The sequence below is a fragment of the Charadrius vociferus genome, unplaced genomic scaffold (genome assembly GCF_000708025.1).
Source record: "Charadrius vociferus isolate BGI_N301 unplaced genomic scaffold, ASM70802v2 scaffold556, whole genome shotgun sequence".
Classification (NCBI taxonomy): Eukaryota; Metazoa; Chordata; class Aves; order Charadriiformes; family Charadriidae; genus Charadrius; species Charadrius vociferus.
In genome coordinates, this window is record NW_009648647.1 from 499,117 (window position 1) to 515,586 (window position 16,470).

At 48.3% G+C, this 16,470-nt stretch overlaps 1 protein-coding gene across 1 annotated transcript in view; it reads left to right on the forward strand.

The window, feature by feature from the left end:
* Positions 1–6,083, forward strand: part of TTYH3 (tweety family member 3) — a 44,171-nt gene extending 38,088 nt beyond the window's left edge. Inside the window, exon 15 of the mRNA XM_009886431.1 lies at positions 5,997–6,083. Within this exon, the coding sequence (XP_009884733.1) occupies positions 5,997–6,068 (72 nt within the window). The 3' untranslated portion in view covers positions 6,069–6,083. The remainder of the gene's footprint in view (positions 1–5,996) is intronic.
* Positions 6,084–16,470: the final 10,387 nt, after the last annotated feature.

Consider the following 16,470-nt stretch of genomic DNA (forward strand, 5'->3'; position numbering starts at 1 on the left):
TGGCTGGGACTGTACTGAGGCAGAACTTGAAACCTTTCGTAGCAAATCATCTGTGGGAGGAGAGAGATGAAAAGGGAATATCACTGCATGTGTCCCTGCCCCTTTTGGGGAGGGCGGAGGCGGGGATAACCATCCAAACATGGATGTTATGTCCAGTGAGTGGACAGAGCTGATACATTCCATTTAGCTTTCTGTGAACAAATGGTGAAAACTAAGATGTGATGATCCTGCTGCATTGTTTGTCCGTTACTTTTCCTGGCTTTTTGTTTGTTTGGTTTTTTCCCTTCTTTCATTCCTTCTGTTTTCTCCTTCTTGCCACAGGGCTATTCCCTTAGGGTTGTAGACCCCACCTTGTTGCTGACACACACCATGGCGTTTCACTTGCTTGCACTGTGTTTTTCATGCACGTTGAGGCTGCACTCTCTTTTTCTCTCTCTTTCTTGCGTCATCACAGTTGTATTTGGCTGCCATGGACAGTAGCAGCCATATGAGCTGGCAGCTTAAGCCCTCGGACAGTGCACGGACATACTGGTAACAGCGCCCGCAAATGGAACAGGTACTGGAAAAAAGGTCCTTCTTGCTCAACCCCTTCTCCACTCCCAACCGCTCCCTTCATCCCTGCACTGTTTATCCCAGGCCAGTGCCTTTTATTTCTTCACATTCCTTCCCTCTGCACCTCCCACCCCATTCCCTCCTGCCGAGGATTAAAATTAAAATCAATTTTGCTCAGGTGCAGACTCAAGGAGTAGTATCAACCTTGCAAACGCTTTTGGTGCACACTGTGAGGGTTGTAGGTGCCCATGCCTTATGAAGGTTACCTCACAGCAGCTTCAGTTTTAGCATCCATACTTGAGAACAGCTTGAACACTTAGTACTGAGTGCTGCTTGAATGCAGAATTAACCTTGCACTTCAAATGCAGAATAGAAGTTCTCCCAGCACAAGAAGCCCTTTTCTAGAAGTAATGAGAGCCGATCTAGCAGCTTTTCAGTTGGGACTGGTTGTCTTAATTCAACCTTTTGACTTCCCTTGGGACCTGCTGCTATTCTGTTTGTCTTGACTGGTCATAACAGCATGTGCCCAAAACCACTGATACCTATCTGCCACATGCTTTAAGCTCCTCAGTAGGATTTTTAATTTGTTGAAAGATCCTCGCTAGTAATGGTGGCCTGTCCTGAAGAGTTACTTCATTGCCTGTTGGATCTGTGTGCAGCTTCTGACTTTAAATGCAAGGATAAAAGGAGAAAGGAACAAGTTTTTTTTTTAAAAAAAACTTTCCTGAAAGTCCAAACATAAGCACTAAGATCTATTTCATTCTGTTTCAAAACCTTTTACTGTTTGTTTTGTTCTGTGTGTGTCCAAATCATCCCATCCATGTCCCATGGGCTCTGTGAGCAGGGCTTTCCTCGTACCTTTTCACTGTCTGAATTCCTCATGGGCTGTAGTTGCTGGTGTCCTCCAAGATAGCCAGTGTTTCTTCCTTTGCAAGTGGTCCATGACGGAGCCATGTTCCTATAGAAAGAGTAGGTGGTCTGCATTAGGTCTTGTAGTTTTAAGCTTGGTTGAATATAGGGTATAATTAGTGCTCTCAGGCTCATCATACTCATCTGGTACAAAGGACAGTGTGCTCCTTCAAGGGAACCAGAGCCACACAGTAACTGGAAGGGGTTGGTACCAGTTGGAAAAGAGGGCCCGTTGCTTTTGACTCATGCAGTCAATGACCTGTATTTTACTTTGTGTTCCCAGAAATACATGTCCATAAAGCTGTTGTTTCTCCTTTTCTGCCGTTCTTGTTGGGACTTTTGTCAGCCTTGCATTGGATTCCTTTCCGTCATGTTGCTGCTTGGTCTGCATTCTTGCTGCATCTTGCCGTTTGTCTGCCTGCCTTGTGACATGCTGGGAAGGGGGCTGTCTGAATCGGGTGTCTTGATGCCCTCTGCCATGGTGCATGAATGCAAACAAACTTGTCTTGAAGCATGGTGCTAGCACCTCTGAAAGGGTCACAACTTTCTTCAGTCCTAAGTCTTGCAAAGACTGCTCTTGGGCGTCAGCTTATGGTGGGTTTTCTGCTTTTTGGTTCCTGCAGGTGGTGTTGTAGTGATGTTAGATGGGTCTGCTCCATGAAATAAAATATTGCTTGGTGGGGGGGCAAAATTCTGGTGTCTTCATTCTGGACCTGAAATCTCCTCTGGGCTGAAACATGACCTGATCATGGCTTGCACTGTCTTCTGTTTACCTAAGGTCACACCCAGAGTTTTAATGTGGCTGTCTGCAGCGCTGAGAAAAAGGCATTGCATTCTTTCCAAGACTTTAAAAACAAACAAAGCAAGCAGAAGCTCTGCTCTTTTGACTTGGAAAACTGAAGTCGCTTTGAATTCAGAACCCACTGGCTGGAATTGGCTGTTTCCCTGCATCTTGTACCTCCCATACATTAATGATACCAAAACCTATGTGCTTACTGTGCTCGAGCTATTCGAGAGGTGGATCAACCTTGAAGAACTTGAATCCAGAAACTTTGGTCTTTATTGAATTACCTGAATAGCTCTGGCAGGAAATGAAAGTCAGGGTAGCTGGAAAGAGATATGTATGGGGGTTTTTAACCACAAATAGTAAATGGTTTACACTCAGAGTCGTGGTTTCATATGGTAAGTGATCTTCCAGCATAGCTCAGTTAGCTGTGAAGTACCTGTGGTCTGCACAGTTCACAGTAGTTGGTAGAATTTATGGTCTCTAAAATTAACTGATTTTTTTTTTTTAAGCAACCAATGATTCCTTTGTACACAGGCTTATACGTATTAAGCACCTAACGTGTGCTGGCAAACCATACCTATGAAAGTTTATACCCTCAACAAGGCTGAATGTGAAGGAGAGCCTTTTCTTTTTTTCTTTGGAGAAATAAAAAAATAAACTTGTGCACAATCAGCCGTGTTTGTCCTAGCTGACTGGTAAGCGGCTGAAAGGTGTACTGTGTTGAATAGCACAAGCCACCAGGAGAAAAGGTAACAAGAAGTCTTTTGGGTACTCTTTTTAGGGTAGCTGACAGCGTGGTGAAGGTACGGGTTGAAACTTGTCCTCCGTGCTGTTTTTGAAAGGGTAAATGAGGGTGTTATAGGCACGTGGGTACTTCCAGAGAGTAGTGGAAGAATGACTGCATTGTACGTGTTCTTTAACCTTCTATGAAAGCTCCTCTTTAAAGGAAACTAAATGCAACTGTGTACCTTTATAGCTGTATCAGGCACTATATCCACTTTATCTCAGAGTCCATGACCTCTGTAGCTCTGAATTGTACTCAGGCTTTAAGTCTTTAGAGTTACTTTCTAAAGGATCTAAAGACTTAGTTATTTTAACTGTGGATAATATAGTTTGGTCTCATATCCATATGACTGGCAAGCTTCTGCTGATACATCTTCACCTGCGGGTCTGTCCAGATGTTGGGATCTGTGTATTCCACAGCATCTTTCCTCTGCTTCCCAGCAGAGGATGCACTGAAGGACTTGGATGAGGGACTACAGTCAACAGCATAGAGAGCAAAGCATTTGTACGTGGAGTCTGACGCAGTGACTGAAGATCCAGTGCACGCTGATAGAGCTGTGCTGGTTATGAGAGGTGTGCAGTGAAGTGTTAGCTCTACTTCCACGTGTCAATCATATTTATCCTGGTCATTAAAAATACACTTTAACAGGAGTGACTGGTTTAAACTGTAATGGGAAAAGGTACAAAGGGGCAAAAATCCTGAGTTAAGGAGAGAACATCAGCCCTAACTCTGACTACTGAGTCTTGATTTGTTCCTTGTGGTGGATTGCAGGTAGGTTTGAATGTAAAGTGCCCTCTGCTTGACTGTCCAAATCTGGTGTTCCTGATTACTTTGTTTTAGTGACACTTAAACAATTGTGGGATGTTTTCTTGGTGGAGGAAGAAGTGAATTCTTTTTGACTTCTCCGTCTGTGATGGGTGTACTTTGTACATCCTTGAAATGCAGTTCTTCAAGTGACCCTTCTTAATTTTAATGCTCTAAAGAAAGTTGATGTTGTGTGCTGAACCTGTGTACCTTGTCCAGGAAGATGCACAATAACCTTCCATGATCTGACATTATTTTTTTTAAATACTTCTCACAAAACCTTAGCACCTGGAAGTTCTCTTTTCATGCTCATCTCCTATCATGTCACATATAGAATACAAATGGAAAATGAGCAATCAAATGCATTTTTCCTTCTAAGACCCTCTTCTTAGCATGATGCTTGGCTGGTAATTTTGGCATTTCGCTGCCCTACTTACTCTGTGAGGAAGTTCTTTGACTTCTAAGCCTCTCTGAGCCTGTTAGGTTGGTGTCATATATTTTAATAATGCCCTAAAACTTTTTTCTGAAACACTAATCACATTTAATAAACTGTATAGAATGTAGTCCTTAACCTGGCTCAGCTTGGTATTTTCTACCTTTTTCCTTCTCGCTGGTAAAAAAAAAAAAATCTTAAAAAGAGAAAGAACAGATGTACACTTTGTCTTCTAAATATAGATGTCATTTCTGGGCTAGAGTTTTATATTAAGATCCATGTTCTGCAGAAAACTTTCCAATTATGGAAGCCACTAAAAGATGAGTGAGCAAATAAGCCACAGGTGTCTTCATCTTGTGCTGGTGGGGTCAGCTCTGCCAAAGGAGCAGATTCTCTCTTCTATTGTGCAGAGGTTCAGCCTGGGTCAGTCTTTGAACGAAAACTGATAAAATACTGTTAATTCTCTGAAAACCCCTTTGGACAGCTGAGCTTTTGAGAGCCTAAAGATGCCTCATAATGTTCTTTCCCAGTGGGCAAGATAAATCATACCTCCTGGTGTGGAACTGCCTTTCGGTTGTCTCTGCCAGTTTAACAGGCTGTTTTATGTGGTTCAGTTTTAAAGGTGATAAAAAGTCAGTATGCTGAAGAGCGCTCTTGGGAAGAAAGATGTGGGTATTATAGAATTATTCAAGCTCCAGCTGGTATAAAAAGAAGAATAAAATCTGTCCTCGTTGCTTGGTTGTTAGTATCATGGTAGCAGAATCCCAGAAACAGTAATGTGGTCATGAAGGCATTGAACACATTGGCATAAAGAGGCAAAGTCTTTTGTTCTTACTGCTGGGTATTACTTACATGCTTTTCAGCTCCTTATTCAAAGCTGGATGGCATATGTTACCTCAGTAGCTTCTGGGAGCTGTTTTGAATTACCTTGCTTAAATTAAAAAAAAAAAATATAAAAAAAAAAACCACCCCTCCAAACCAAAACAACCTCTCATCTTTCTGAGTTTCTCTTCTCACCCCCAAGCTGGAGTCTTGCCTACTGCTGCACAGTAGGCAGGTTGGATCCCAAGCCACAGTGGATTATTACCCATCTGATAACTGTTAACTAATATCATCTTGTTTGATGGCAACCTGTTTCCAGCTTGACAGGGTCTGTTCTTTCTTGGGTGTAAATTGTTCAGAGATTTGTTCTTCCACACTTTTCTTTCAGACTGCCCGTCTGTGATGCATGCAGTCTTCTGATGCCCTCATTGCTGTACACTGCAATGTAAAAATGCAGTGCACACTCATTTTCTTTTCAACCTCCTTTTCTGGCATGGTTGAAAGCAATAACATGACTAAGAGAGGATGAAGGTGTGAGGTGGGTTTTTGCATCTGTATCATTTCCATTTCCCTCTCTTCTCCCAAGCAAAGTATGGCATATTTTGACTCAATGACTATTGAATTTCCTTCTCTGCAGAGAGCTTGGATAAATCATTAGCCTATCTGCACTGACCTGGCCAGCATCTTTGCAGCAGGCTGACAATGTTAGTCAGAGTGGACCATGCAGAAACTTGTGAAACTTTCCTTGTCAGACTGAGCCAGCAGCTCCTTGATATGCTTGCTGTAAATACGGATCACTTTGTGCTGGGAGGTGGTCATAATCTGTGGTTCCCTGTTTACATTAGTCATTCTGACTTACTCTTCTGTTCTGTTTGTTTTGGTTTTTTTGTCTTGTCTTCCTCCAGTACACCTCCAGCATGAGAGCCAAATACCTCGCCACCAACCAACCTCGTCCAGATGCTGGCAGTGTGCATTAAAATGAAAAAGCAAAAGCAAAAAAACAAAACCCACATGTGCAGTCAGACTAAACAATGTGCCAACTGCTGTGCCCCTGTGCTGTCCTCGTAGAACAATCCTGCTGTTCTGCCCGAAATCCAGTGCAGCTCCTTCTGTTTCTCCAGTCCAGACCACCCTCCAACCTGGTACCTGCCCATTGGAATGGAAGCCCCTTTTGAATTTAAGCCTTCACCTTGTTGTACCTGATGTGCGAGAGAGAGCAAGAACGTGCAGGCAAGCAACTGGGAGCACCCAGGCAAGAAACTGGGTCCACCTGCCTGGGGCCAACTTTATCGGAGTAGCTTGTCAGACAAAGTTGATGAATATCTTCTGCCCCCCTTTTTCCCCCTTCTGTTCCCCAGAAGGATTCAGTGAAAGATGGTGGTAGATCATCTTCACTTCTGCGGCGGGATCAGCAGTCTGTCAGAGGCACACTGAAGAAGCAGAGGCTCGGTGCTGATGACTAGTGTACGGTGAGGGAATGCTGAGTCAAAGCACGATGCAGCACTTTGGGAGTCCTCTGGTCTGGTGCCCTGTGCGAGGGAGGAGGGAAACCCCTGCCTTGTGGAGTCACTGTGCGTCCACTGTAATTTGGGAGCCTGTGGCTCTTCTAGAGCAAACCATTCCACTACCCTGGTTAACTTTTCTAAAACAAAATCCATTAAGAAAATGCCTTTTTCTTTCCCACTATATCTAGTATGTGAATTCTTGAGGAGGAGCAGGGGGATCCTAGCACCAATCAACTGCCCTCTCCATTGCTCTGAACCTGACCTCTCTGCCCCATCAGGGAAGCCCAGGCGCTTGCAGATGGCTTTCTGGTTGCCGCCCACGAGGCCAACACACAGATCAAACAGGAGCCAGCCACCCACTTGGTGCCAAATTTTTCCAGGAAAAGACTTGTAACACTTTATGGGGGGTATTTTTGCACTAAAGAGTTTCAGCTCTCTGATATTAGATCTGGTGGGACAGTCAGCTTGCAAAAGCAAGAGAGACTGGAAGCACCAATGGATTTAGAACAAATGCAAGCTCTCCCTGCAGGAGTGGCCTGTGAACTCTGCTGGACCTTTTTTTTTTTCTTCTCTTTTGTTTTTTTTCTTTTAATCATAATTTACAGCACAGGGTTGCTGAACTGGCATTGAAGGAGGTTTTTGGAGCCTCAGTCCTAACACACTCACAAGATTGTCTGCATATCTTCTTCTGTGTTCCAGAATCAGAAACCCAAATGACATCTGGAGAACATTGTGACTGTCTGAGCAGGTTTTTTTCAACTTTATTTTATTTCATTTTGTTTTTCAAGGCATGTTGCTAACCACTATCTGACCATGTTAAGGCACATGTAAGGCATTTTTCTAGACATGAGGCAGAACAAGGCTTGCAAAGGGGCAGCTGGGTGCCTGCAGAGGGCAACATCCTCTATTGGTGCTGTACTTTCCACTGAAGAGCAGTGCTCCAAAGGGCACTGACAGCTTCTTACTGGAAGAGGGGACTGCCTTGTGGAAGGTACTGTCAAGTATTGCCCTTTCAGTAGGGCAGCTTTGATATTCCTTGTTGTCCTTTTACCTCTGAGCAGGGGCATCTTAGTGTAGCTGCTGAGCGTTATATTAAATAACTGGCAGAGTAAATAAAGTCAGAAATGTGTCTCAAACTGGAGTTGAGCCATTGGCAGAGGCAGTTAGTCTTCACCTCAGTGATGTTCAGACTCGATGTCTGTTTACCCCACGTTTGCTGTACGGGGCACAGAATCTACCGATCTGCCTTTACTCAAGTCAGTTGCCTTCTTGCAGTGCGGTAGGAATTGCTCCTAGCAGGTAGCTAACTAGGATGATGGTATCTGCTGTAAAATGGTACCAGCTCTTGTGGAAGAGCAAGCTTTGAGACTCCTCTTCAGATAGAAACCACTAATAGACTGCAAAAGCTGTAGGCCAGCTATTACCATTCAAAGGAGTGAGGGAGACAGGGAGGAGGCACCACCGTGCAGATGAGAAGAGAAGGGTTTTGGAGAAAACTTCACATTTCACTATAAATCTCTGGAAGCAGGATTTTCTTGCTCAGGACTGATTGTGCCCTTTCAGATACACTTGATGGGCTTCACACTGAAACATACCTCTGTTATCAAATAACAAGGGCAGGGACATGTAGTCACAGGTGGTATGGAGGGACACTGTGGCTCATGAGCACCAGGTTTTCCACCCTGTCTTAAAGCCTACCAGGAGACCCGAGCGTGCAAGCGTGTGGCGTGGTTAGCTTGCAGGGCCCAAAGCACACTGCTGTCCGGGGGGAACTGAACCTTCCCCTCGCTTTGAAGAAAGATGCAAGAGCCATATAATCCTTATTTAGACTGAGTTGTTCTGCCATTGTCTCTCCTTGCAAGGATGTGCTCAGATTGCTACTTACACTCTCAGCTTTAGGGGAGCTGCCCTAAAATCAGTGGCCCGGTCCTACTCATTGAAGGCAAGTGTTTTGAAGGCTGGAAGGTGTGGGGAACCCTGTGAAAACAAGCGTTTCTGTATATTGACTTTTCTCTGTACAGAATGTATCCCGAACATGCGTGTGACTGCACTTTGGGTTGGATCTAAATTGTCACAGTGGTATTGTCTGTGCCAGCAGGGCTAACGAGGGAGCGAGCCTATACCTTTTTGTTTGCAGCATCTAATGGAGCAGCCACCTCCGCCTGCTTCCTTCCAAGGTTTGGCTTAACACCCAGAACAACTTCTGACAACGTTTGGGGCTTGCAGCAAGGCACAGACGTGGAGATACGTGCTCTGTGACTTCAAAATATAACTGGAAAGAATGTTACGGAGATAACATTTTGCTCTCTGGAGGCCAGCGTAACGTGACTGCAGTGTGAGCTGTGTACCTTTGTCCAGCCAGCACTTCCTTTACTTGACATGGATATTGCACTTTTGTAAAGCATCCTGGAACTCTGCTGCCCCGCTGCATGCTGTGCAGAGCGCTGGATAGGAAACACAGACAAATGGGTTTCTTTTGGTTTATTATTATTGTTACTACTTCTCTTTTTCTTTTTTTTTTTTTACTGGAACCTTGAGCAACAGTGTGGCATTTCTGCAGGCTGGTCTGAACAGATCTGCTGAAGAACAGATGGCCTTTGCCTATTCTTATGGCTGCGACATAATCAGCCTCATCCATATGGTCACATTTTGTCTGAGGAGCGGACTTTCGAAAGCCAAGATCTCCCAGACTCTGTGCCTCCCTCTCGGGTGAACAGCAGGTGCTATCTGGCGAAGACTCATCTGTTCTAGATGGCATTCATGGTTGAGGGAGTCCAAAATCTTCAAGCTATAGGCGGTAAAGCTGTAGAGACTTCTCTCTCTTCCATTGTGTCTCTCTGTTTTTAATGTGACAAAATGCCAAGGCCATATCACTTGGTGTGTCCCAGCTGACCTTATCGGAACATTACTCATGTTACTGGTTGCTAGCAAAGGGGTCCAGAATTCAGGGGAGACAAGATTGGCCTCTGGACACCTTGCTGACTGCGAAATGGAAGGCAGCTTGTCTGGTTGAAGGTGACTGCATTGGTGAAGACACTTCATGTTACTTTTTCAGAAGCACAAATGTGGTCATTGGCTTGTCTGGTTGGCTTGGTTTATTTCCACTGCATCATCATGTGTGAATGACGCTTTCTTTTGGAACTGAGAACTCTTCCAAGCACACAAACATCTCCACAATGTGAAATGTAAATAGCATGTTGGACTCTCGTGTCCAGTGTTCAAGACTGCATTGTAATTGTAAAGGAAATCGAATCAAGACTTGGCTGTGAATTTCTTGTGCTGTCTTGGGAATATAACTGTAGTGTTTGTATCCTGTATGTATTATTAAACTGAGTTCATTTTATGTGCTGATAAAAGGGTTCAAGCTAAGATTTTTAGTGTGCATCCATGTATCCAAATGTGAAGGATGGAGTGCTCCCTTCCCCTCCTGTCCTTTTTAAGTTTTCTCCATTTGATAGGTGTTAATTTTCCGTGTACAGTCATCTCAGCCAAGATGCAAGGATGGTCATTTGAGTGCTTTGAGGGGGACACAGCGCATGGGGTTTTAAGTGATCCGAAGTTAGGATTTCCATAGCAGTTCCCTGAAAATACATGCAAAGTTTGGCCTTTCTGAGAGTAAACCATGTCTTGGGGGGCTGCTTAGCCATCGCTCATGAGAGCTGTGGGTGCTGCAGGGTGATAGCAGACAGGAGTGGGTGGGTACCCATAAGAGCAAGGCACAGGTACCTGTGTGGATAAACCCATGCTTCACTTCTGGTCCCACCTTCTCTTCCTTATAGCAGCAACTGAAATACCGTGCTGAGCCCTTTGAAGAAAAGAAAAGTGTCTTGGCTTGTTGATTCTAGCCACCCCACTGCATTCGGGAGTAGATGAGGTGGGTGGGTTTTCCTTTGGCTAGGGAGGGGAGGTGTCTTTGAAGTACTTCCTACCTGGGGACCAAGCAGAAGCTGGGGTCTTCCCCCACTCAACAAGTCTGCTAGCGTAACTAAGTGAACATCACTGTGTGGGAGGGGAAGAGCCCTCCAGGCAGATACCAAGGAGTAGATCTAATGCCTTGAGAGAAGAGACCCGACAAGACTTTAATCTGTACCTGTAACCAGGTGGCTTCTTTCATCACAGCCTACTCCCCTTTTCTAGCAATGAGTCGTGTGCATGCTATGGATGGCTTCCCTACTCGTTCCAGGAGGCCCAGCAGAAGTGTGGGGTGTTTTGGTAGCAGTTCCTAGATGGCCAGCAAGTGATCTGTGCTGTCGGGGGGGAGAGAGGGAGCCGGATCTCCTGCCAAGCCGTGATGGTGAGCGTGTTGCCCAGCTAGAAGAGAGAAGGGATGGGTTACCGGTGGCCTGGAGCTACCAGGTGCTCACCCCGCCCCTGTGGCTGCGTGCATTGAACAAAGTGGAACATAAATTGATGTACAACCAGAAAGTTCAAAATATTCCTTTCCTAAAGAGGATAACTGTAGCATGAAGCTCTTAGGTGCTCTGCATATTTGATACCACATTGCTCCTCACTATGCAATTCCCAACTCCTTCCTTCCTGTTCCTCCTCTAATCTCACACCAAGACTTCTCCAGTGGCTTCCACCCAGGAGGCCACTGGACTCCCAGAAAAGCTTCATTTCTTTCATCGTCCAGGTGCCCAGCCCTCACGTCGCGTGCCTCAGGTCCCTTGTTAACGGGAGGCCCCATGAGTTTTATTCACATCATTCAGAGGGAAGTTTATTTTCTTGGACACTGTGCACAGAAACCTAATGGTGAACATGTACCTGGCCTTTTTGTAACTTTTCTGTTTGTTCTTCTTAACCATAATGGTTGTATATCATACCACTTTATATACATATATAATATATAAATATATATAATTTTTTTTAAAACTTTGGACCTGCTAGTTTCTTTCAAGTGTTCCTGCACTTACCCAAAATGTTTTTAAATTGTGAGGGTTAAAGAGGATTGAGCCCATTTTTGTATCTTTACTTTTAATTCTGTAGTTCTATTGATTGTAATGTAGCTATTTTTTACTGTAACTTTTTGGTTTGCAAATACTAAACAAAAAACCTAAATGTAATTTCTGTGGTTTCTATTCAGCTTGGGTTTCATGTTTTAAAAATAAACGATTTAAAACCACTGTTCCTATTTATTGATTCTTCTTTTCCTTTTTTTTTTCCTTTCTTTTTTTTTCCTCCTTTTTCATAAATCTGCCTGAATTTTTGTTACCTGTCATACATTGCGGTAGATCCATGAAGTGAGGCTGGGTAATAGAGCCATAAAGTCTAATAGTAGAGGATGAAAGGAATAGAGCCCAGAGTGCCCTGTGCTACAGAAATCGAATCATTAGTGTCAGTCGCGCTGTGTGAGATGAAGTGTGCGCACAGGTATTGGCAGTGCTGCTTCGTTCCTTCGCTTGCGGGTCTCGGCCTGATCCGGTTGCTGTTAGAAAGCACAGACTTTGGGATCTCTAATCCAATTTGGAGACTGGACTGGTAAAATTGGACAGCCTCAGAAGAACCTCTGAAGAAAAATGACTGACACGAACGTTTCCTCCGGGGGAAGCTGCACTAATCCTGCTTTAGAAACGAGGTGGCTGGTACCCCTCCCGGGCGAGGTTTGGCAGGGGGGAGCTGCGTGGGGCACGGAGCGAGACCGGTGCCAGCTATGGGGCCGTCCTCCTATCGGGGACCTCTGGGGCTACAGCCACTGCTGCAGGAGGTGCTGGAGAAGTTGGAGGATGTGGACATCAGCCTGTGGAGATGTTCACCCTACGCATGGTGTGGGATACCCCCCCAAGTCCCCTGTGCTGCTTTGCTTATGCTGCACCAGAGCAACAGTGAGCACAAGCAGTTCGTTTTCACCAGCGCAAGTACCAGAAGTGTGGAAAAACATTTTTTTTTGGGGGGGGTGGGGTGGGTGTTCTACCATCAGCTCAGCCACTGCGAAGGCATCCCTCTTCTGAAGACGGTGAAATGTATATATGTGCCTCCGGTAGCGGCACGTGGGCGCCGGCGGAGCTGGTGCTGCAGCTCAGCGTGGGCTTGTCTTCCTCGGCTCTGCCCCGGGCGACCGCGGGTTTCTTTTTAGTTCTTCGTTTGTTCTGTTCTCTGATCACAGGCCCGCTCTGCTGCGGCTCTAGCGAGTGGTGAGCTACAACCTTTACCTTCCTGTCATTCTCTTGATCTGTTTTCTGCCTGATCCTGCCAGTCAAAGGAGGGATTGGTCTCCTGCCTCTGTCCTGCGCTCTTCTTGCCCCCGACCTCAGCCCCTCGCTGCGGTAAAGCCAAACACCACCTCGTGCTGCCAAATGTCCCTGCGCCTGAACTCGACCCCCCGGACGAGGGACGGGGGAGCAGAGCAGCTCCTTGCGCAGGAGTGCAGGGCTTTGTGGGGGAGAGGAAACCACTGCGGGGTGGGAAGGGGCATGGAAAAGCCCCTTGGCAGGGTTTGGTGACAGCAGGTAGCTCCATCCCTGCTGACTGCTCTTGATCCAACCACGGGTTACAGTGGAAAGCTCCCAAACTATCCAGTAATGCTGTAGAGACCAGTTGACAGTCCTGGATGTCACCGCTAAGTGGCAGAGCCAGTTTGAAGGCCATTGGGAGGGGACCAGTTCATGCAGCCCAGTGACCTGAGCTGGGTTCCCGGGCATCCTCTGCCTCCGTGCCGCTGCTCCTGCCCTGCTGCCTGTGGGAGAGCGTGTGCACAGGTATGTGCTGTTTCCATGGGAGGTCGGACTGGTCTAAGCAAAGATTTAACTCTGCCTTTGTTAGTGCTGAGGGGTGTTTTTTTTAAGTGCTGTGTGTGTTTGTGTGACTGAACCCCACACCCGTGCTCACGGGTCCTGCCCATCGGCACAGTGCAGAACCACAGAGGGCTTTTTGCTGCCTTTCACCCTCGTGGATGTGAATCTCAACAGACACTGGGTTTCCTCCCGTCGCTAATCACAGAATCACAGAATTTCAGAGTTGGAAGGGACCTCTAGAGATCATCTAGTCCAACTCCCCTGCTAGAGCAGGATTGCCCAGAGCACATCACTCAGGACTGCATCCAGGCGGGTTTTGAAAATCTCCAGAGAAGGGGACTCCACCCCCTCCCCGGGCAGCCTGTGCCACTGCTCTGCCACCCCAACTGTAAAGAAGTTTTTCCATGTGTTGGAACGGAACTTCCTATGTTCCAACTTGCGCCCATAATAATTGACAGATTTGCCTCCCCTCTTTTCCCACCCCCCCACTAAAGGAAGAACCCACGTTTTCCATCTCCAGCCCTGCTCTGAGATGATTAATCCTGCTCTCTGGTGCAGAAGGCTCGGGGGGGAGTCAAGGGAACCTGATGGCACGAAGGAAAAAAAAGCCTCTATCAGAGTCAGCATGTAAATATTTTACCAGGTTTATGGACTCCCACCAGGGATGGGAACACGCGAAGGCCACCTGCCCAGTGACCTCTCCCAGTGCTTTCCATCCCCAGCGGCCGCAGGCTTCGCTCCCCCTGCTCCGCCGCTCCCTGTGCCAGCGGGAGCAGGGCAGGGCCCTCTCCTGAGCGACCGGGAGCTGGCAGAAAACAGAGGGGAGGGTGAAGTATGTGTTTGGCTAACCCTCGCCTTCAGATCAGCCTTCAGTAGTGGTCCGTTAGATCTCTGTCCTCCGAGATAAGGCAGGGAGGTGTGCCCCGGGGAGATGCTTTCAAACATCTTTGTTCCTGTGGCGTGTGGAGCTGTGCTAACAGGAGCATTGCCTCCGGGAGCTGTCGGTGGGTTGGTGGCTGGAAAAGCGGCAGGCAGAGCTGGCGGCTGCGGCGTGCGTGCTGGGACGCAGTTACTGACTGCATCCCCCCGTCTCCTGTCACCTCTTGGGCTGGGAAATGGCACACGTTACGGGTGATGCTTTCTGCAGAACGTGGCACTGTGCACGCAGCATCTGCTGATGCTCCTGAAGCCTGGATCTGCCCAGCTCCTTCCTTCGGATGCACTTGAGAGATGGGGTCACAGCTCCGCTTTGGTTGGGTCTCACGAGGGCTCTGCCTCATCCATCCGGGTGGCATCCATCATCAGCAGGAGGCAGCTGAAATTGCATCTTATCTCCTCTAACCCCTTCTGAAGCACCCTTGTCCCCGAGGAATGACCCCCATCTCCCCATCCCAGTCTGCCGGATCACGTCCACGCAGGGCCAGGGAGGCCAGGACTGAGCGCTGAGCATCCTCCCACCCCTCGGCTTGAAAGAAAAGCCTAAACAGGGAGATGCCGATCTGTCTGACCACATGGGGATGCTGAAGGCCTGCTCTTGGCGGCTGGAAGGGTTTGCAAGAGGAGGCAGCCACAGGAGGGGAGAGGTGCTGCTGCAGTCCCAGGGCCCGTCCGGCTGCACCGCAGCCCCGGGGCTCAGCAGGGCTCCCCCGCACCCCGCATGGCCGCCCGGTCTGCAGCCGCTCCGTGGGTCACAGCTCCCCGGTACAGAGGGGGGTCCAACCACCACTAGGACACCGCTCTGCCCTCGTGCCACTGCGCGGTGGAGTGAGGATGGATGGTGGCAGGAGCAGATGGACTTTTCCTTTTGTGGTTGATGTCCCCGTTGCCACGCGCAGGGCGGTTTGCCTTGGCTCTGTGGGCGGGAAGGTCTTTGCCTGGAGCAGGCAGCGTTTCTCACCATGACCTCAGCAAAAAGCCCTGCTCAGGGATTTTTAATCCCCTCCCCAGTCCGTGGAGGGGAGTGGGAGGAAGCGGAGCTCCCTTCTCACTGTGAGGTGTTGCAGATGCTGGAGCTGGAGTCCTTCTCCCGCCCGCTTCCTCTTCCCACCAGCGGAACACCACGGGACCTGGCGCTTGCACCCCATAAATCACTCGGTCACTCACGATCCGCTCCGAACGCGGCTGCTCTGGGGCCAGTGGATGGGCTGCTTGGGCAGGGAGCCAGCAGGGCCCCCCTGCTCCCCAAGGGGCTTCTAACTCAGCAGCCCATCCTGTGCTGTCCCCCTCAAAAATAAGGGGGTGCTCTCTAAGCTGATGAGGACATGGCTGGAGCATCACCCAGCGCTGGCTGCTGCGGTGCCGCTGCTTTGCTGTGTGGTGTCACCACTGCTTGCGGTCCCCTGCACGTGGCAGGGACAGGCACAAACCTGGCACTGTTGTGTCGTCCCCCCCAAGTTGACCCACCCTGGTTTGGGGGGATGGAGGAGGACACATCCGCCGAGAAGGAAGACGGAAGGGTTGGGAGCGGGGCCATACAGCGGTGCAGCAGCACCGTGGGTCTCGTCCTGCAGCGCCGTGGGAAGTGTTTCCAGCTGCTTTTAAGATGCTCAATTCATCTCCTCCTCCGCTCTTGGCTTGCCAAATGGCTACAGGAGCAGAGCTGGCCCGCTGGGCGGCTGAGGCAGACCAGAAGCAGCGGGTGCTGGGAGCCCCAGGGTGGGGGTGAAAATTGGTTTTGATCAATTCAAGGTTGGTCTTAAAAGTGAGGAAGAGAAAAATAAACTTTGGAGGGCTGGGGAGGGGGTGTGTGGTGGTGCATTTCTCTTACCCACCTGCAAGTGATGCAGGGGTGGGAAATCGTAGAAAGGTGAAAAAAAATAAAGGGGACGTGGGTGATGGCTGCGAGCTGAGGTGAGGCGGGGGGGCTGCCCTACACACCGTCTCGGCCGTCCCGCAGCCATCAGTATGTGCCGCAGTGCTTTGCAGCCCCTCGCTGCAAGGCAGACGATGCTGGTGGGGGATTTAGTGACCTCCAGCTGCACAGAAGTGGTGAGGGGCAGCCCATGCCCCCATGGGGACCCAGTGCTTCCCCCTCCCGCCCCCCAGCACTGGGATGGGCGACTCCCAAAGCCGCAGCTGGAGCTCTGTGTGCATTGCTCAGGCTCTGCAATCCGGCCGCTTTTATGTTCGTTTCCCACAAATAT